General features: G+C 38.4%; 1 protein-coding gene across 1 annotated transcript in view; it reads right to left on the bottom strand.

The window, feature by feature from the left end:
* RNF17 (ring finger protein 17) overlaps positions 1-20,299 on the bottom strand; it is a 39,998-nt gene extending 19,699 nt beyond the window's left edge. Inside the window, exons 1-18 of the mRNA XM_088159282.1 lie at positions 20,269-20,299; positions 19,919-20,000; positions 19,212-19,303; positions 18,483-18,541; positions 14,935-15,015; positions 13,436-13,533; positions 12,447-12,618; positions 11,046-11,122; positions 8,736-8,810; positions 7,444-7,535; positions 5,758-5,919; positions 4,977-5,172; positions 4,388-4,553; positions 2,879-3,069; positions 2,176-2,314; positions 1,795-1,948; positions 1,016-1,131; positions 110-230 (exon numbers count right to left, since the gene is read on the bottom strand). Coding sequence (XP_088015408.1) covers positions 110-230; positions 1,016-1,131; positions 1,795-1,948; positions 2,176-2,314; positions 2,879-3,069; positions 4,388-4,553; positions 4,977-5,172; positions 5,758-5,919; positions 7,444-7,535; positions 8,736-8,810; positions 11,046-11,122; positions 12,447-12,618; positions 13,436-13,533; positions 14,935-15,015; positions 18,483-18,541; positions 19,212-19,303; positions 19,919-20,000; positions 20,269-20,299 — 2,104 coding nt within the window. The remainder of the gene's footprint in view (positions 1-109; positions 231-1,015; positions 1,132-1,794; positions 1,949-2,175; positions 2,315-2,878; positions 3,070-4,387; positions 4,554-4,976; positions 5,173-5,757; positions 5,920-7,443; positions 7,536-8,735; positions 8,811-11,045; positions 11,123-12,446; positions 12,619-13,435; positions 13,534-14,934; positions 15,016-18,482; positions 18,542-19,211; positions 19,304-19,918; positions 20,001-20,268) is intronic.
* Positions 20,300-22,678: the final 2,379 nt, after the last annotated feature.

Genomic DNA, 22,678 nt, shown 5'->3' with positions numbered 1-22,678 from the left:
TATGAAAATAAGCATTTCAAATAAATACGATCTTAAATATCAAAGTGATTGTTTCTACATTTGAGTCATCTTAATACATAAATAGAGATGAATACTCCTGATAACTTACCAATAACTGAACACAACATAAGCTTATCTTCAGTCAATTCTTCAAATCTTTCCTTGGCTTCTCTGTTCCACTCATTTGCCCCTTTGAACGGCTCAATGCAAGCCAGTCTACACCTGATTGCCTGAAGAATAACTCAAGATTACACAACTACCATCACATACAGATCAAGATCATCTCATTACAACTGAATCACAGGCTTTGCTTTGCACTCATACAAGACAGCATGACCTTGGCTTCTGGTTCCACATTACCACAATCTGATTCAGTTCAAAACGATCCCTCCCTTCCCAGTAGCTGAGCATGAACCTCACATTCAGAGACCTTCTTGCTGAAATACAGAGCTTGTATCTCTTTGCCTCCCTTTATGGTAAGGCATAGAACTGGTGCAGAGATCAGTAAAGATTACATCACAGAAGTGATAAAAAAAAGCCTACTGGTGCCTTCAACTAGTAAAAAAAACTATCAACATACAAAATTTCAAAATTCAGCGTAACCGTGATTGGTAACCAAAACTATCAAATGAACAGCAGTTTTCCTCCTTGTCAAAAGGGGAACACTCCAACCATTCCTCAAGTTAGAAAAACATCAAATTTTAAATACTATAATCCAAACAAAAACATATTTTAAACCTCGCTCCCCCCCATTATGACATTATCATTTAAAAAGGAAAGAATGCAAAAATTCATTTGGCTTATTATGGAAAGGAATTTCATTTAAGTGAATTAAGTATACATATATATGCACATTGTATATATACCCCTTCTGCAGTATGTATACTGCAGGGCAACAATAGATTTAATTTGCACCTGAAAGATATTAAAAAAGTAAGGAAGGTGAACAACTCTCTCTTTTCCCTCACATTCACTGAGACGCTGTTAATTTCAAGTGTTTAACCCAGGCATTTACCTTCTCTGGAAAGCTGAGAAGCTCCTGTTTCACTTTGCGTATGTCTTTATGAGTTAAGTTAGCAGTGTTGCCATAGTCAACATATTTTACCAGAACTTCCCGACAGCTTGGCAGCCCTTCAAGGAAAACAACTCAAGTTATTTTAACAAAAAAATTAGTATCTGATACAGGTTAAAGCACCAGAATTTCAGACCAGACCCCACATTCATACCATATGATCACCCAGTATAATTTTTTTTGCATTTTCATACCCTAATCAAAATGAGCATTCTTTAGGAGCCAGCTCTTTCACGTCCCTGAAATGACAGCCCTGGCCTTTTGGCCCCATTTGTAAGACACTGGCACACTGAACACATGCCAAGTAAGCAGGTAGCCACAGACATGCTACACTGCCCACATACAGGCAACACAGACTCAACACATGCACAACCCCCCGCTCCCTTTGGAATTACCATGGAGAATTATTAACCAACACCAGACACACTCAGGTTGGCTAGAATAGCCAAAGCTATTATGTAAGTAATTATGTAATAGAATTTTAATAATCTCTAGATTGTTGCATCTCTGTTTAAACAACAAGAACAGGTGCATAAACCAGTCTATTAATAGCAAAAGAATATGAATTAGTACTACTGACTTCACGAAGCTACGTGCTAGCACCGTAATTCCTAGTAAAAATACTGGCTGGATGTTACTGCTCATATCCAGCGTGTGAGTCTGACCTACCAGCACATCCGATTTTGCAACTTAGCATTAGAGCAAAAGAATTAAGACTTCACCTATAATCTGTGCTCTATACCAATTCCCATCCTCCTGTTTTGCAATGCAGGCTTGGCCTTCAACTGGGCAGAAAATTTCCAAGTTTTTACCATTCTCTTGTTTATATATCTCCTGAATTTTCTCTGGAAGAGTTAAAGATTCCACACTCTCTCTCTGAAATAAAAAAAACCAAATCACACATACACAGCAGATGTTCTTTTTTAATGGCGGAATCAAGGACTGTTGGAATTAATCTCGTATTAATTCTAGGAATCCTACCACTGGTAGTAAGAGACAGAACTCAACAGAAGTTGTAGTTTATTTAGTGTGGATTATAAATAGCTCAACATTAAAATTTTTATTCATAGTTTCATCTAAACAGACTTTACTTCTACACTTACCAAGCGGAGATAGAAATCACTTGGACTATTAATGTGACAAACCACAACAAAGACCTCTTCTCCTTCTTGTGGAATATCAGGTGGACGGTAGTGTGAGACGGTGCAATTTTCCAACTGACTGGGGAGTTGTAATTTAAACCTGAGGTAAACGAGGTGCAATTTTGAATAAAGTCAGCCAAAATTAACTGCAAAGGAATCCTTTCATATTCAAACATCAAATTTCCCATTAAAAAAAACCCACAAAATGATCTTATAAAAATTGATTCATACTTATACATATAGCTTAAACTTTCCTACTTGCAGCTGGTGCAGCCAATTATCTGTAATGTTTCTCCCACTGCCTACCAGCCCATATCAAACAGATCCCAGGCTCATTTTTGTGTGATTTTTGTCTCACAAACACCAAAAGGCTTCTCATTTAGCCCCCTTGTTATTTAAAATTTGTACAGAAATACGTATTTTGCCATTTTCTAAAATAAAGTTCCCTATCTAAATTAAGCCTGACTAGTGCAAATGAGTATACCATGGTGGTTGTTGGTGAAGGTGAAAAAGGGAAATCAGCAGACACTGCTGAAGGTTAATACATCACACATTAATATATGGAACATTGCAAAAGCAACCAGCTTAGTAAACTTCACTTTGTAAGCATTGTTCTGTTATCAGCTATGGCATAGAGGAACATGAACCAAAGGAAGACGCATACCTTGCCAAATCTAAGAAGACCAATGCATCCTTGAGAGACAGTGGTACATTACTGCTTACTTCATTAAATGGAGGTTTTCTCAAATCCACAATGAGAACACCATCCTCTTCTCTAAATACCATCATTGAAACAACTTTATTATTTACCATTTCTAAAAATTTTGTCTTTGCCTCCTCTCCCCAACCTTCATCCTGTATTTGAATGAAAAAGTTACTGAGGATGTCAGAGAACATGAAAACAAAAAATACAAATCATAATTAAAAATAAGATAAAATAAACACAAGGAAGAAAGCACAGATGAATCTAAAGAGATTAAATACTGAACATGGTCAGACCTGTCTAGTCCATAGCCAGGACAGCACTGCACAGAATCCTTTTATTATGGATTAGTACATGTATTAAACTGTATAAAACGGAGTCAGATCAAAGGATTGCAGTTTCCACCATGTTTCTTCTAAAGACCCCTCAGACTGTTTTGATACATAAACCAGAATCATCTTATCTGTTTCATTTCATGACTTTCCCATGAATTGAGAGAGCAGAAATGGAGGTTTGTCTTCTTGTGTCTTTATACAAATGCACATGATTTGATCGATTTACACACTGCTGCTCTCCACTGCATCCTGTGTAACATTTTATCTACCTTGGAAAAAAACCTGAATTTATTTCTCTGGGATCAAGTTAATGCATTTCTCATCTGATACTGAAAATCTGTGAATTTTAGGCACAGAAAAAAATGAAAGCACATACAAGGAAGGTGTTTTATCTACTTGTAAAAATTGTTCCAGAATGTTCCTATTTCAAGTTTTTCAGTCAGTATCAGACTGGTAAAAACCCCTCAAAACTGACCAACAATTAATACTGTCAGAAATGCACAGCTGCATTGGCCTTAGTTCATTTCCATGTGAATATGGCCAGAATAAAGCAAGCCTAATAAAAAGTGAATACTGAAGAAAATAATATTGCAATATGTAAGTCTTTTTGTAATGGATTAAAGGTTGACAGTACTTTATTTTTGGTTATATTGAAAGAGAATAAATAACACTTCACAATAGCAACAAAAATTTTTAAATAACAAGTATGATCCCTGAAGAGATTATCTTAAAATTTTTTAAGAAGCCATTTATTCTTTGTTTGATGATTTTTGAAAGTTACTATTTGCATAGTTATCAGACAGACACAAAACAAGAGGATCAATTTTGCAATTAATTTTAAAACTTCACAAAAGAACATGTCTGAAGTATGAGCAGTGAGATTCAAGCCTAAAATATGTATTTGTAGTTTCACAGCCTTTTTAAGAGTGACTGCTGTAAGCTCTTGTTTCTTTTCCAATGAAAGCAATGCAACACATCTTTTTACATGAGAATTTAACTTAAAAAAAAATACACCCTGTACTCTTGAGTGTCCTTCTGTTTATACTGGAATAAGATAATTTTAAATTCCATATTAAAATTCTTTAAGAAATCTCACGAAGAAGTTCCTGAAATACTTCAAGCAGTTTGTACTTACTTCATTTTTGGGAACAACATCCTTCAGTGAACACCGTACTGCTAGAGGAGGAATGGCTGCAAGCTCTGCCTCAATGTGCTGGTCAGGCTTCCTCACAAACAGACAAATGTCATGGGTTTCAATCGTTTGCAGAGTAGCAGGATCAGGTCTTTCAGCTGGATCACACCTAGTGTCAATGGGAATAAATGCAGCACTAGCTTAAAAAACCCAAAGCCTAAAACCCCCAAAACCAAACCCCAGACTTTTAAGTTATTATTGCAGTAATTGGAATAATGTCATGTCAATAAAACAGAACTTTAAAGTCTCAGTGAAATGCAGTTTTTAAAGAATTTAGTACTTAAATGCTCTCTTTTACAGCTCAAGTCTCAGTTAAATATTTTAATCTATGCAGGCTTGTGCACTTGTGCACTTAAATACAGTGCCACTTTTTCTGAGGGGAATATGTACAAAGAGAATACCAGAGGCATTTGGGTATCTGGTTAGCTGCCCGTGTGAAGATGAGGAAGGACTTGTTTCTCAGAAGAGATGCTGAATAACAACAGTCAAAGACAACAACTGCAGACAAAACCCCTTCTCTCCATATACATACCCTGAGAAAATCAGAACTATAGAGCTTCCAAAATCAATCAGGAATACTTTCAGCAATGCAACATCACACACTTTGTATCTTATTGGACCACAAGGCTTCTTCCTCTGATATTTACTTTCTTCTACAGGAATCAGTTCAGTGATAGTTCCACGGCACCACATTCCAGTTTCCCTACTCATAACGAAAGTTCTAGCACCTATATGGAAGCAAATACAAAAGGACTAATGCAATGTTTTAAAGAATTTCACACTGAAACTATTATTACAATTCAGCATAATCCTCTCCTGTTCCCATGCTCCACACAGGTAGTAAAACACTCCTGCTACAACGAAGACACAAAGACAGTAAAAATCTTGTCTCCTTAGCCACCAGAAGTTACTCTCACATTCATTTACACAGTGTCTTTAAGGCTGGCAAGCATTTGGTTTGTATCAAGAAGTCACTTCTGGCAAACTTTCTATAGTTCTGAGTAAAGTGGCAAATACCCCTCTGACGTATAAAGTTATTACATACTTTCAATGGGTTTTCTGAACACATTATGGAAGTGGGTAAGATTATCAACATGTGGGTTAGGAAATAATTTCAATGATATAAGAATGTATTATTGTCTTTCATTTTGATTTCTAGAACGGTTTCTATTCAGTTAGTGCATTTTATAAGGACTGCTTTATTACATAAATGAGTGGGGGAAGGAGAGAAAAAGGAAAGAATATCATACTAAGGAAGGTATATTCCAAGGCAATATTTAAAGCTGTGTAGACCTTTAAAATTAACCATTTACCTAGTTCCAAAATGTCTGAAGGCAAGAGACCGGAACTCTTACTACAGCAGAATTTTTCCAATTTTGTCTGCAAAGCAAACGCTTCTTTCTTCTGTGAGTATTTCCGAACGTAGAAATGGCATGGATTTACAACATGGCTTACAAACACCAATTCTGTCAGACCTGAGTAAGACATGAGACAAGTTATCAAACACCCTCCAAGTGACTCCAACAGATATTATCAGGCATATTATTGAGTTTATATTGCATTAATAATAATACTAACTGAAACAGATTTTTATCTGACAAATCTGTTCACACTGGTTTCAAACTATTACCATGCTTGCTTCCTGATGAAATTGCTCTTTTGAGCTACCTCCAAAACAAAAGGCTGTCTCACGAAGTGACAGCCTGAATTTAAGTGGATAATTCAGAGTTTTTATTTCCTCTAACAAATACATAGAAAGCTTCTAGAAAACAAATTAGATTAAGACTCCTCCTTTTAAGAACAGGTGTGCTAAGCACTTTCCCATAGTTACTCAGCGTTAGTGCACAAAGACCAAGGAACTAGCCAAGAGATGAAACTATGTAAGACAGGACTCTTGTACTGCAGGTTCCTCCCTCCATTAGGGATACAAAAGACAAGTTTCTCTTTCTGAAGCTACTCAACAAAGGTTGTTAATGGGCCAGAGGGTTTTAGAAGCCCCACGATTCAATTCTTCCAAGAGTATTTTATACCACAAAGCTTCCTGCAGAGAGTGGACATCAAGATTGAATTTCACCAGTATGACTGAACAGGGGAAACCAACCTGGAGCACTGCCACCTCGGCACTGCCATCTCTGAACTGCAAAACATCTCAGGTGAAAAGACTACACAGAATGTGGCACCTGAAACAATCTGAGCAGGTATCCAGGACTGTGCTTCCAAGTTTAGGAAATGCCGCATCCAGAACAGATGCAGGATTTCTCTTGGCCATTTCCAGTGTGTAAGATGGCATCTGAACAAGAAGTCTGAATGATGTGAAAAGATTTCTCCTATAGGGACACAACCTCTTTTGGATCACCCTTCCAAAGAGTCATGAGTCAGCTATCTTGTCTTACATACAGAATTGTACACTTATTAAGGCTGGAAAACACCTCTAAGACCCTGAGCACCTCCTGCACACCAGCCTGGCAGGCTCTACTGGACTCCCTCCTGTGTGACAGTGACTTTCAGCACCACAGGGTCCAATACTGGACAAAGTACTCCAGATTCAGTCTTCTAACAGAGGGGAAGGATTCCTTCAGGGACCTGTCAGCTACACTCTACACTCTTACTAGTACAATCCAGGGAAAACCTGACCAGCTGGGGAGCCTAATTGTTGCAGCCAAATATCGTAGGACAATGGCCTGGGAGAAGATTCAAGAGGCTGAGGTGACTGACAGAAAATAATTCTTCAAGAGCCAATGACAGAAACTGAGGGGATGACAATAACCACAGTCAAAGTAAATAATCATAGCAGACAGTGCTCTTGACCCTCTTTGAGAGAGCTTGTGATAAAGTTTTCAGTAAGCTAAACAGGAGAACAAAAAAAAAACCCAAAACAATTGAAACAGACACCATTAAAGAACTTGCATGAGCCAAACACACAGCATAATAAAAGACTCAAAAAATAAGATCACACTCAACAATGGAACACTGAAAGCATGAGATATTAAGACACTTACCTTCCAAGTCATCTTCAAGTATTTCTTCTATTATGACATCAGGCGTTTCTTCCTGGTCATCAAGGATCAGAGTGTCTTGTCCATTATCTTCACTATAGTCGGGAAAAATTTTATTTGGAAACAAATTAACATAATTCAGTCTGTTTCCAGAAAAGCACAAGTCAAAGCAGAGGTTTTATTAAGAATGCATCACTATGTTAAAAAAAAGGCCTCATAAGAGCTGCTAGAAATAAACGGAATTATATTTTTTAATACCAAGACAACAAAACCCAGTAATTTAACTCCTCAGTCCTAGAAAGAATTGTCACACTCACAGTACATATGCTTGGGCACAGCTTACTGCAAGAGCTACCTCCACCTAGATGATCAGAGATGACAAGTACAAATACAAATTTGCATTTGTATTTGAAAAAAATGTTCATAATGTGGTAAGACAGCTCATGTTGAAAACAAGAGGCGTATCAGATACTTTTGTACTAACAGATACTACTCATTCTCATATGCAGGATTTTAAAATATTACAGAAAGAAATAACCCTTTTTTAGCATATTCAGTGTTAACTACAACAGCCCTAACATCAACTCTATTCCATTTTTTCACATATTAGTCAAAGACCACAGAAACAAACAAACCAACAAAAAACCCCAACCAAACAAAAAACCCCTAATGAAATAAAAACAATTGTAATTTTTAAAATAAAAATGTTTTTTTGGTTAATCTTAAGAAAAATTTCTTTTGGCATTTGACACAATCAGCAGCTAGACTGGAAATACTACCAATTTCAGCACTTGCTGATCGTTTTACAGATTAATTTACACTTACATGCATTTTCATGTGCTGAAATGATTAACATCTCTCTTACATGTACTACAAACATAGTAGACACAGCACTCAGGGACATGGTTTAATGGCTGACTTGGCAGTGTTAGGTTTACAGGTGGACTCAATGATCTTTTCCAGCCTAACTGGTTTCATGACTGAATCATTAAATGTCAATCATTAAAGGCCAACTGAAGTTGAAAGTACACTGCATAAATAAAATCAGGATAACTTCAGTTATTCAGCAAAATATATTAGGGAAAAACACAAGTAAAAACAAAATGTCAGAATTGAAGTACTACCTGGACTGACTAGAATGCTGATTGAAATACCAGCATATAAAGATTTTTTTTGCTTTGGTATACTCTTAGAATTCCATAAGCACCTACAGATTTAAAAAAATTCCAATAAATGCTTAACCACTAGAACAGTTAAGTTACTGTACCTATTCTCTTTCATTAAAAAATACTTACTTCCCTATCATTCCCCATTTAATCTCGCCCAAATTTTCTAATGAAGATCTCATCTCAAAAGTGCTCAGGAACAATCTCAAGAGAAGAGAACAATATAGAATACTTAAGTCATTTTGACAGTTTGAGATCTATGGCGATTTTCACAATATTCATGGAGGGGCAAAGTAAGAGATTAATTGCCTACTCTAGTTTATTTCTTCCTACAAAAACCAGATTTGGCTGCTCATTTATCTTCACGTTCATACTTAAAAACTCTTGTCTTATACTTTCTCCCTCATGCACAGAGTACTGCAACATTCACTCACTTTTCACATCTATAATCAGTTTAGTTCAATAGATCATTCTGTACAGAAAAAGAATTTTCTTTTCTTTTTAAAGAACAAAACCATAACTCAAGTCCCAAACAGATGTTTCTGTTTATTGCTACATTATTAACTATTTTCTTTACCAATGAAAAATGCGAAGTCTTTTAATCACTTTTGCATTTAAGCTAATGGAACTGTGAATATAACTTAAATAAATGCCTTAGCTTTTCTATCCAGTTTTAATCAATGAAAATTGAAACACAAATAGCATTGAACAGCTGTCTGTGCTTCTCTCCCACTGCCCCTTCAGGAATGTATCCACTCTTTCTACAGTGTTTTATGTCTACAGCATGTGCCTCAACTTCTATGCACCTCCTACTTTTTTTCACCTTTGGTGTAATTTTGGAGTGGCACAAGGTATGTAACGCCTTTTTATTTATCCTTCATCAGGTTTCCTTTGTCCCCTTTTCAGCTGAAGTTCCTTTAAAGTTTTCTAATGCAAAAAAAATTGGATTTTATTATGTTTCAGCTTTATTTGGGAGAGTTTACCATGGTACATTTAAACAGGCTTCTCTGAAATTGCCATTCATCACTGACAGTATCTTCAAAATAGTGACCTGGTATGCAGGGCCGAAGTTTTCTGAAAGAGGATTTTACAGCTTGCTTTACCCATATTTTAACTCAAGAACTCAACTAACGTGACAGGAGTTGTCCCTAATTTTGTCTAGCATTGAACCAACCCACTCAGCCATTGGATGAGCCACCATCCCTGGAGGCATGTGGCTAAGAGAGCTAGGGCTGCTCATCTGGAGAAGGCAAGGCACCAGGAGACCTTACTGCACCTTCCAGAAAGACAGGCACAAATTTTCTGATAGAGCCTCCTGCAACAGTTTAAAACCAGTACCCCTTGACCTAAGGGAATGTCGAGTCAGACTAGATAAAAGGAATTTTTTACAGTAAGAGTGGTGAAGCAGCAGAAGAAGTGGCCTGGAGAGGTGGTAAATGCCCCATCCCTGGAAAGGTTTAAGGTCAGATTGGATGGGACTCTGAGCAACCTCATCAAGCTGAGGGTGCCTTTGCTCACTGGAGGACACTTGGCCTACACAACCTTTGAAGGTTCCCCTCAAACCAAATCATTCTATGATTTTGTGATTTAAAAGACATGAAGACATTACACTTAAACACATGTAAAGGTGGAGTTGGTAACATTAGGTTAAAGGCTGGACTCAGTGATCCTAATGGTCTTTTCCAACCTAAATTATCCTGTTATCCTATAAAAACTGTTCACATGTAGCATGTAAATTAACTTGCCAAGTTTGATTTCTCTGTGCCAGTCAGAATCACACTCCCCAGCTCTATTCCCAGAGTGGTTCCACATCCTGAAATATAATGGGGGTTCCAAGATGTTCCAAAATAGCACCATCTTTGCTCTGTCCCATCATTTTCGTGTGGCCTTTATACACTTGGAACTGCAGTGCTCTTGACCAGCCTTATGACCAAGTTGCACAGGGTCAGGTGTACCTCAGCTGTGACCTACTTTCTTACTCATTTCTGCTACAGAAATCATCAGTTGCTCACAGTGAGGACAGTATGGCAACTGGGAATTCCCACAGCTTTCTTTAGACATCAGCACCCCAAAAAGCATTTAGTATTTCCTGACGGCCAGAAAATGACTCACTAAAAAAGTAATGAAGCCTTTATTCTCCCAATTTATTTCTATTTGTAAGGAGAGGAGTTTAGAAGTGGCAGAAGTCTGTCAAGGATTTTTAAAATGCATGTGTATTTTTCAACATTTCAGCAAACTGTATGTGCTTTCTCTCCCACACCTCACATGAAGGCTATTGCCTATTTTTAGTGAAGAGTTTATACTTATGCCTAAAGTAGTACTTTTTCAGTCAACTGCAAGTGAAGAAGCTCACTTAATTGTTCCACTGACAGTTTTTGTAATTAAGATAACCTGTACCTCCATTTACCTCCCTGTATATCTCCCACTCTAGTCATTTACCTTGAAAGTATTTTTTCCTTTAAATTCTTCACTCTTGAGAGCTCAGCCTCCACTGGCAACTTCAAGTCACAAATAATCTGAAATTAAGAAGTTCAATCTTAGCTTGCATTAAACAGAACGTAGATTATACAGACTCCTATCACCTACAGCGTAACACCTTTAATTTTATGCTAAAAACACCCAGAATTCAGTCAACAGCCAATTCTCAAATATGTCTTCTTGCCTTGCTAAGACCTAATGGTTGGTATTCTGTAATCTAAGCATATAAACAGAAGCAAAAGTCAGATATTCCTTTTATATCAACATCTGATGAAAAAACGGATCGCTTAAGTAAAAAGGAAGGGCTATGAAGAGAGTGGTGGCTGCCAGTTCCCAAAACATCACACTGGTAAGATGGAAATAAATGACAGAAAAAAGGGAAGGATTAGACTTCTTTTCTGGGTCAGAAAACCCAGTTTCTTCATGTGGAAAGTGACAAATGGATGCAGGGTGGATGATTCTGAAAAGCATATTTCTTCAAAGAATGACAAGATCAAATGTTCATTCTTTTTCTCAAAGAAGGACTACAAAGACTCCATATGAAATAATTGGGTGGTACATTTTGAAAGAACAGAGGAAGCTATTTTACATAAACCTAATTTTAAATAGTAGAAGGTGGAACTCACTGACACTGCCAATGCCTATGTACATATAATGCACATATGTACACACCCATGCACACTGCCACAAGCTTTACAGTATTAAAGATGTTCCACAAGCTTATGCCAGAATAAGGTAATGTTTATTGAGTGTAATGAGTCTGATGTATCTTATTGATATTTAATCCTTAACCTTCAACTTCCCCAGTTTCTTGGACACTTCCTCCAAGCACTTTTGTTGCCAGAGACAGGAGACTTCACAGATGGACCTTTGCTCTAATACAGCATGGCAGGTAGCATGGGTTGCTATGAACAGCAAAATATGATGGGGAGAAAGAATGAAAGTAAAGGCCTGGGACCAAGAGGATCAAGTGAGTGTGGCTACGAATTCTGGAGTAGTTCAGTGAGAAGGGTGGAGAGCTCTGGAACAGAAGAGGTTTGAGAAACTGAACCCATCCAAACACCACCTTTTCACTGATCAGCACTCTGTCAGTTTTCATATCCTCCCACGCCATTTCCTTTTTCAGATGCCAAACTCTTCAAGGCAAGAACCACCTTTTTTGCTTCATATCAGTCACCAGACTGTAACTTGTAACCAAGACCAAATACAAATTCTGTGTCTGTGAAGAGGCAGGCAGGGTAAGAATATAATACCCCAAAAACGTCAGTATTGGAGTCAGCAAACCAAGATCACAAACTTTCAATCCAAATTTGAATATATTCCTTAAAAATAAATTATTTCACAGTGCAAGAATGTTACTACCTGAGTGAGATCACAACAGTTTCTTAGAGAATGTGAAAATTTTAACTCCTTTGCCATCTTAATGGCACCAATCAAGTGCTTCTTCTTCTCTTCGATGACTTCCTTAGCTTTTGCAATACTAGAACTGTAGCTGTTGATGTTCTCCTTTAAGTCTGAAAACAACTTTCTTTTCCTGTGTTAAAAACATTACTTTTCAGAATTTAATATACACATCTTCACAGACTCCAATCTGAACAGTAACACACAGCTGCCAGCCACACAAGACAAAGTGGGTACATCTCACACACAAGGATCATCTTCCCCAAACAGTGTTAAGTAGGGGCATGGGAAACACCCTGTAATTGGAGGGACGAGAAAGTTAAACAGTTCACACTGAAAAGACATTTCTTAATTAAATATTAGGAGTACTCTTCCATTTCAGCCTCCTGATACTTTCAAACACATCCAACTAAAAAATGGATCTTACAATTCATTCTACTATGATAAGACTGAAGATCCCCTGCCCAGAGGCTCTTCTGGCAAGTTGAGATTTAACACCTGTCTAGTCAACCCATCACAACACCTTTCTCCTCTCAATCTGAAGGCACAAATATTTCTGAAAATCCAGAAATGATGTGTCTTTGGGCTTCTATCAGCTTAGATAGTTGCACAGAAAGTAAATTGTAAAACCCCTGCTATTCCTGCTGTTAAAATTAATCATCCATTAATAACAGCATTAAAAAACCTCAAAATTGTGCTTTTTCAGAAAATTAACACTATGACTAGTTTTTATGAATTTTTGAGAACAGAGGCAACATAAACTGTAATGTTTCCCAACCATGCAGACCAGCTCCAAGATGCCACAATGAAAGGGTAAAAATGAAAGCCAGGTACTATGAAATTCTACTGTTAGAAAACTCTAAACAAAATTTTAGTCTTTCATCTGAACTAGAAAGAGGTTTGTGATAAAAGTAACTCACCCGTGCCATACTACAAAACTAGATTACTACCTTGACAGAAGAGCAATAAGTTCATCAAGTGTTCTATCTGCAGCTTCTGTAACTTTGTCGTTTTTATGCTTTACTTTCAACTCCAAGTATTCCAGCACCTATTTTGTTCAGTATGAATAAACATGCATTATTTCATTATTATTCTGTTACTCTCACAATACTAGTTCTTTTAAAATTCCGAACAGAAGCAATGAACAGTAAGCCGAACAGAAGCAATGAACAGTAAGACAGTGATGGATACCCCAGCAGATAGAGTGACATTAAACCACTTTTAGTTCATCACAACCCTCTGTTTTCTCTAACCTGGAGTCAGTTGGCACTGTTTGAATCCTCAACTGAACCTTTTAGGTCTATGAGACAAGAAACAGATCTTGGGCCCACTGTCTCACTTCCCTTACCTGACATTCAAATACAGCACCATGCACAGGTAAAAGCATGCTGAGATTTCCACTGTTTTTTAAAATTTGTTGTGAGCATAAAGGGAAAATTAAAAAAAAAATTTCTTTCCCTGGCTAAACATCAGTTTTGTCACTGGAGTTACAGTTAACCAAGAGACTACAGGAAAAAAATCTGCAATACTGCTTTGGCAATTTCTCAAACTTTGTTGAAAAGCTGTTGCAAGACCACGGTCGTACCCGTAGGTTATTATATTATAGCTGCTGAAATGGGAAGTCTTTACAAGATGCTATTAGTGTATGAACCAGGAATTCAACATAGCTTTGCTTAACAGAAAGACTGGCCATTAGAAAGGGAATGGAGAACAGGTCTCACCGACACTTCACACCATACTTAACAGAACTAAGCTTTTGAAACATTAAATACTTCTATACTGTGTATCTTACAAGTAAAATGCAAACTGATGGAAAAGACAGAACTGCAAGCTTTTCTACAGTACATTTAAGAAGAGTTAAAGTTTAAAAAAATTAATTGTAACCGAGAAAGTTCAAAAGTTACTCAGTAAAACCTATTAACAGCATCCGGTATTTTTGGATTCTTCCTATGTTTTGTGTCGTGCATATAAATGAATTACTTGATTTACATTTTTTTGCACATTCTGTTGCACTTTTTACTTCTGTTGGCCTCGTAACATCTTTTCCACCATTAAATGCAGAAAGAAGCACACCACAATTAAAAAGCTAGAGTAGTAGCTAGAGCAAAAACAAAAGTTGAATTTTATCCTGATCCAAGAAAACACATACTTAGCACTTCAAGACTGGCTCACATATAGTTCTGCTAAATGTATGTATTGCCCTATTAATTTTAAATTATGCACAGGCTTGAGTACACCTTTGCACACTATTTCTCAGGCTGCAGCTTGGACTTTAATGCTGTTTATTCACAGAAATAACATGAACAGTTGAAAGACAAAACAGGTATCAAAACAAAGACAGGAAAAGCACATTTAAATAGTGTGTTAATGTGTGACTACTCACAAGAAAAACCTTCAGTCTAGGAGAGGATTTATTATTTCATGATTTATTTAACTGATTTTCACCCACCTTGCTTGCATCACGGAAGTGGCCAAGATTACTAAGAGCTATGCCCAAAGCTTCATCAATATCTTGCCCAGTGCTGTTCTCCTGAGGAAAGGTTTGCCAATGAACATAAAAGTTGCTTGCACAACTAAAAGACACGATTGTCTATAACCATTTGCCATTCTGACAGAGGCATTTGATGTGGGTGACTGATGAGCTATGTGAAGACTCTGAGCAGCTCCATAATGGCCATTAGGCACAAAATACTTGGCTCACATGAATTTCACTGCTAACATTTACATTGTAGTATTTCTGAAACAGATTCTAAATTAGTTTTTTTTTTAAACAATTTAATTGCATACTCACATACAAAAATCAAATTAAAACTTTACATGAAAAAAAAGCAAAATAAAGTTACTAATACAGAGAAATGAAAACATGGAAGATTGAAGAACAGGAATACTGCAGCCTGGAACAATAGTAAAATATTTAGGAATATTACTAAGGGAAATACCCCCAAAAAACGTAGCTAACTCCCAGTATTTTGCTGATACCAGAAAGTAATTTTCAAACTTTAACGGGCACTGTAATAAAACTGCCTAAGAAATCACATCAGACATTTGCAAGTTATGATTTTTTTAAGGTCAGTGTACAGGACAATCCCCACAGAAGAAAACATGACTGGCACTGGATATATAGCTTCTTTCCACTCACTTTAAAATATCCACAACTTAAGTTCTCCCGTTCGCAGTCTTCACAAACCTCATTCAGAAAGATGAGCTTAGGAAATTTAATAGAATGTTTAAAGAGAGATCCATTTGTCCAACAGCCTTGTGAGCATGAGCCTTGCAGATGCCCCAAATTTAAAAACAAAGAAGTCCTCAACTCAAATGTTGTGAAGCCTGGGTTATCTTTTAAGAAAAGCTAAATTCAAAACACATCGTTTCACAGCAGCTGGACAGAACTAACAGTCTTCAGCTATGATCTCACTGGGGGAGTCTGAGCTGCACTCATTTTGTCAAGTTATTTTATGAACAGTGAAGATGCACATCCCTTCTATGAGAAGACAGAACAATAACACATAACTATTAAGGTTGCAGGGGTTTTTGTTTCACGGAGTGCACTATTAACTACGTGTATACAAAACCAAGTGAGAATATAAGGAAATGTCACGTTAACACACCATGTCAGATGATGGAGCTACAGCTGGTCCATCACTCAGCCCACCATTGGAAGAAAATGGGTGTTGAACATTTTTCTCTTTGGTATTGTGACTGAAGGGCCTGCAAACAAAAAACTTTTAAAGAAAAGATCTATGCACTTTTAATAAAGTATCAAACTTCCTACAAATACTTTACATGAGTATTTCAAAATCTATCATTAAATGCATATACATACACCTATTTGTGTAACAGATGAATTCACACATATAGCAGATGCCCCATTAAAAAAAAAATTATTTTTACTATAATCCCCTTACAAGTAGCTATTTTTCATTTGACAAAATTGGCAAGATAGAACAAAACCTTAGTAGCTGGTAGTGACTCTTATCCTCAGTGAGAGTAAATACATGATTATGAACATTTTCCATGGTTCATTTTTCATTTGTTACTGTTAAAATCTTTAGAATACATGACCAATGACACCAAAACCATTTCCTGGCAACCTGTTAGGAAGGCTCTTAAATTCTAATGTATGATGACCCACAGCTGGTCTTCAACAGCTGACAGGACTCCCACAAAAGCAGTCTGCATAAACCAGCCTTATTCCAGGAAGTAAGCCTTGTGTTCTTCCTGGGCTCAGTTTGTTGAGTGAACAACGGTGAGAGTGTCTGGCGAACACTGCTGAAGAGACTGACAGCCACACATGAAATCTTTCACCTTGGGCAAGGTTAGCAGTGTGTCTTACATGCACCGAACTCAGAAGATAAAATTTCCTACATCTTCCTTTCAGAACAGGTTCCTTTTGCAACAGACCTGAAAGAATTATCTGGGGCTATCCTTATTTGCATTAACATTAATCTCCACAGCAATAACACCAGGGGGAGAGATACCCACTTTAAGACTTCCTTCAGGTTCACACGGACTGGGCAAATAAACAAGTGAATGTAATTTAGATTTGACAACACCACAGAATATTGCTGGCATCTGATCTTTATAAAGTTGTGACTGGTTATTGAAACAGAAGGAGCAATGGGATCAGCAGGTGGTGGAGGGAAGGAGGTAAAGTCCTTCCTACCACAGCCTGGCATTTCAGCATGTCTCTTTTCCTCTGAACCCTTATCAGCCATCTACCCCAGTGCTTAAAACTTTCAGTTTCATACATTTTCAAGCCAAACCAATTTGTTTCTTGCTGTGTCTCAATGAAATTATATTTGTACTCAATGTGTTCCCACAGTATCAGACACTCATACCAACGACATATTAGTGAAGTTTAAAGAACACAGTAAAAAAAAATCAGCCCAAGGAAAATGTCTGGAATCACTTACTTTGTCAAGTCTTCCCCCAGGCTGGCATTTAAAGACATAAAAAGACTTAATAAAGGTTTACCTTGCTTGTCTTTCCAAGCTGCTGCCACACAGCCCAAGTTCAAAGTCCATTATGTTCTAAATTCAGAGGGGAAAAGGAAAACAAGTTCAACCACTGCGTTACAGCCAAATCCCAGAAACAGGTATTCTATAAACCTGTTTACACCTTCAGTATCCACATCTGTCCACCATTTCCATTAGATCGAGCTTCAAAGTAAATGTTGTTGAATTGTACAAGAGGAGGTCTAAGGAAAGAGCTCCCAAATAGAACAGCTGTAGCCATCAGTGCACCTTTGTGATAAATAAAAAGAGTTCCTAGTAAAAGAAATCCTGTCTTCCTGTTAGCACTTAGTTTTTTCCCCATTTTTATGCAAAATTTGTAACATACTGGATTCCTGAACCAGATTCTACAATGTACCTTTTCAGTAAGGCTTAATCGAAGGGCTTAAATGCCAAAGATCTGACTCATCTGTATTTTGGAATAAATGCTACACCTGAATTTTGTAAGAGGAAAAAAAACGCATGTCATGTTTGTCCAAAATATAAATTTCCATGAAAAAAATGACATTAACGTGTCACAACATGTAAGAGCCACACAGCTTTTTTTTTTAGATGCAGAAAAAAAAAACCTCAGAACCTATGCACTACTGGGCAAAGTGAAGTTATTTTTTATAGTATCTTTTAAGTCTTTATGTGGGAGCTCACAGAAAATGTAGATATTTATGAGTTGCTTTCTTACCCACTGTGTGCACACAAGAGGGTGGAACAGACCTGGCAACATGGGGCACTAATAAGAATTGTAAAAATACACCTTCCTAAACCCAGGCTCTGGACATCTGATGTGCAGTACACAACAACACTGTGTAATGAGAAATGCTAGCAAGCACTTGCTAAGGATGCAGGTGGTCATAATGCACAGACCCTGAGCTCAGAGGGGACCTGAGCCTGCTTTAATCACTCTCAATGAAAATTCACAAGATCCTATAATATTGCTACTTCACACCACCACAGTGACTACTGAACTGAAAGCTTTAGATTAACTTACTTCTGGAGAAGAGAAACAAAACAAATCGGTGTCTTCATCCTTCCCATCACTATGCAACACTGTAAAAGCAAGCACAGAAAAAAACCCACTCCTGTAGGGTGTCCTAATCCACGAGACAATAGGAATACACCAACACCAGTGCAGTGTTCTAAATAGTATTCAGCAAGTCAATAGGAATTAGAACCCTGAGTTTTTTAATAAGGGAATTTAAGAGCTAGGAATAGAAAGCCAGATAGATTGATATAAAACTTAGCTGAGAATTACAAAGACTGACTTGTGTGTACTAATGACAACATTCTCTGTTACCATTAGCTATATATACGTTGTTTTACATTCAGTACAGGATAACTATATGAAAGCAAAAAAAGAAAAAAACCCCACCCATTCAAAAAGCATAGTTTAAATACAGGAAAAAAATTGCTTCATAAACACCCATAAATACTACGCATCCCATACAATTTTTCAACCCTTGGAAAAAAGTTACTCAAGCAGAAAAACCCGGAAAAATAAGGTTTCTTTTACAACAAACTTGCCAATCACTTTGTCAAGAAAAGGAGGAGAGGAATCAAAAGGAATTGATTCCTCTTGGTAACTACTGGGTAAGTAGTAAATAAACAATGTGTTAATCAAATTTAGCAGCCCATCTACTATCCTTAACAGTTCACATGAAAGAAGTTCACAGTGAGAAGCACACACCATAAAAGAAATAAAAAGATCCCAAAGCCTTACCTTCTGCACTGACAGCTTTTGACATATGACACAAATCACTATTTCTCTGACGTGGTTCTGTAAAATGCTCTTCTAGTAGCTTAGGAGATTGCCTTCAAAGGTAAAAGTAAAGACTTATGATCATCAGGAACATTAGTAAGAAATTAATTCAGACTTCCAGCTCTTTTAGAGCTAAGCTCATCCACTTTTACCAAATGACACTATGAAGAAACTGCAGTTAACAAAACACACGACAAAAATTTGGTTACCTTCTTTTAACTGTGGAAGTACTTCAGCTCTGTAACACTGAATTCATCGTACATAAAGGTGAAGCTACAGCTGTTAAGCATGCAGTATTTCAGGTAACTAGAACCAGCACCAATAAATTGTTACATAATCAGTTCTGATCACATTCATTCTAGTTATTTAAAACATACTGAGTAGTTCAACAGAGTTAATTTCTAAACAATACATACAGACCAATATAATACAGTATCTGACAGCGTACCAAGTTGCATTTAAAATGTCTCTTTCCATGAACCTACTCCAAATACTGCAACTTTTCACAAACGGAGTATTTTCCTCACGTAGGTAACACAGTAAAACGGACTCACTTGCAACACTGCAGAACAGAAACGTTACTTTTTACGTTTTCTCAGTTCTATTTCCTGGTAATTGTGCCACCAAAACTCAAAAATATTAAAGCCACCATCTTAAAATTCACACACCTCACACCTTTCATTCTGCTCCTGGGAAGCTCTTTACTACTATCGTCCAACAAGGAGGATTCTTCCCTTCCACTCGTGGTGCCTGACAGAAAAAAACAAAACAAAACAGAAAAAGTGACAAATTCTTTACAACACAGCCCAGCTCATCACTTGAGCCAACACTACAGATTCACCTAATTTTACAAACAGCAAAATGGGAGTGATAGACACAGAAATGCCATCAAGCATACACCTATTTCTTCCCTGAAAAGCAAATCTAAGGGCAGCAGAGCAGCAGGCTGCTCTGCACTGCTCAGCTGCTCCACCCCGACCCACCTACGGCTCCTGGGCACACTGGGAAGCGCCACTACTGCTCTTCCAGCCTCCCTCCTGATCCCGCATCCTCAACAGGATGATTCCTCCATACTGCAACCATCCCCACAAGCACTCCTTGCCTGCAATCCACCCCGTGTACAGACCCCGACTCCCTTCCTCCAGGACCGCTACCGTCCCCGGCACCGTCCCTGGTTCCTATAGCTGTTTTTCCTGTGCTCCGTGCCCAGAGGAGCGCTCTCCCCGCGGCGCTGCGGGCTCAGGGACGCGCGGCTGCCGCACCGCGCCCGCCGCCCGCGCCGCCTCACCCAGCCCCTCGCGCGCCAAGATGGCGGCCGGCCCGGGCGCCCCTGCAGGCGGCCGCAGCCAATCCCGGGCAGGCGCGCGGGGAGGGGCGGGGCATAATGGCAGAGGCCCTGCGCTGGAAGGATCGTGTTCCCCGCCACGTCCCTCCGCCATGGGGCAGGATGGCAGAGGTCCTGCGCTGAAAGGATCGTGTTCCCCGCCACGTCCTTCCGCCGTGGGGCAGGATGGCAGAGGCCCTGCGCTGAAGGGATCGTGTTCCCCGCCACGTCCTTCCGCCGTCGGGCAGGGTGGCAGAGGCTCTGCGCTGAAGGGATTGTGCTCCCGGAGGGTTGGAGTGTGATACCAGCCAGCAGCCCAGCTCCATGTAGCTGCTCACTCGCTACCCTATCAGTGGGATTGGGGAGAAAATCAGGAGAGTTAAAGGTACTCTGGGTTGAGGTTAAAGCAGTTTAATAAAGAAAGCAAAAGCCACGCACAAAAGCAAAGCAAAACAAGGGATTAATTCACTGCTTCCCTTGACCTGGTAGGTGTTCAGCCATCCTCAGGAGAGCAGCACCTCATCACATACAATGGGAACTTGGGAAGACAAAACCATCACTCCAAACATGCTGCCTTCCTCCTTCTTCCCCCCAGTTCATACACAGAGCATGATGTCAGACTGTCTGGAGTGTCCCTTTGGCCAGTTAGGGTCACCTGTCCTGGCTGTGTCCCCTCCCAGCCTCGGATGCACCTACAGCTTCCTCACCAGCACATCAGTACAAAACTGACAGCACAAAAGCAGAAAAGGCCTTGGCTCTCTGTAAGCCCTGCTCAGCAATAACAAAAACATCTCTACATTGTCAGCACTGTGCTCTGCACAAGTCCAAAACACAGTAATGATTTATTAAAATATGAATATCGATTTAATACCAATACCCAACTGTGACAAACAAAAGACTCGATAACAATTAAAGTTAGAAAGTGTATGTTTATTGCAGCGCCAGGCCATGCTGGGATATCTCCCTAATGCACACAGCCAAGATTACACGTAATTACAAAGCCTTTTATCTACAAAAGTGTTGAATACACAAAATACAAATGCATATTCACTGTCACTCCCTCTTCTCCGCTTCGTGTGCTAATTGACAGAAAGGCTATTAAGCGTGCGTAGTTTGTTCCCTGAAATGAGTCGAGTGTCTATTCTGGGGAGGGGTCCCTAGAAACGAGGAAGTAAAATTAGTCTTCCTCCTTCTGACCTTTCTACCTTTTCAATGCATACGTGACGAATGAATCCTCGGGACGACCTATAGTTTCCTGTTTCTAGGACTGTTTCTGGAGACACAAGGTTTGCAATTGTCTTGTGATTCTGGGATCTATTGATCAATTTCCCTGTTTTTCATTACAAGCACAGCTTACACAAACATAAAGTTGACAAGCAATGAGTTATTAGATCCGGGACAGCTTATCTAAAATCCGGTTTCTTTTAACCATCCTCTAAGTTTTAACTGATTTCAGCAAAGCTTATCTTATTCATTTCAGCTAAATCAGTATGTTTATTGTTAACTATAACCTTAGCTTTTTTAAAGTTTTCAAAATTAGTGTCTCAGTAAGAGCCACTGTCAAGGAAATTAACAGTATTCCAGCCAAAACCAGGGCACTGGATTAGAAGCCATTAAGTCCGTGCTTCAGAATTACTTTGTTCTTCATGAGTTCTTGTTACTTGCAGAAGAAGTAAGAGATGTTTTTGCAGTGTTTTGCCATTTGTGTTTTGGCAGTCAGAAATGTAGCATGATACTCTCCAGCTGTTTAATCACCTCTAGTGAAATATAGTTAATTTTTAAAATTTCAAATACATCGATCTTCCTCTGCTGATGTTCAGGTGTTAAAAAGATAAATTTCTCATTAGTAGAATTGCCCTGTTAAGGTTTTGGGCTTGATATGCTCAGGGAAAGGTTACCAAAAGCTTATCAAGGTTACCAAAACTTACCAAGAAGGACATACCAGTGATAGTGGGCACAGGCAATGCTGAAACACAAACCTTACTCAAGATTTTCTTAATAACAGGGTGTACTGCAGTTGGTGTGGCCGAGGGAAATAGTATTTTTATGGAAAAGAGACAAAAGAGGGCAGACTGCAGTACTGCCTTCTGAAAGGGCAGGAGAA

Source organism: Sturnus vulgaris, chromosome 2, assembly GCF_052056855.1.
Source record: "Sturnus vulgaris isolate bStuVul1 chromosome 2, bStuVul1.hap1, whole genome shotgun sequence".
Classification (NCBI taxonomy): Eukaryota; Metazoa; Chordata; class Aves; order Passeriformes; family Sturnidae; genus Sturnus; species Sturnus vulgaris.
Note: the sequence above shows the minus strand (reverse complement) of the source record. Positions and strands in the feature narration are given on the sequence as shown.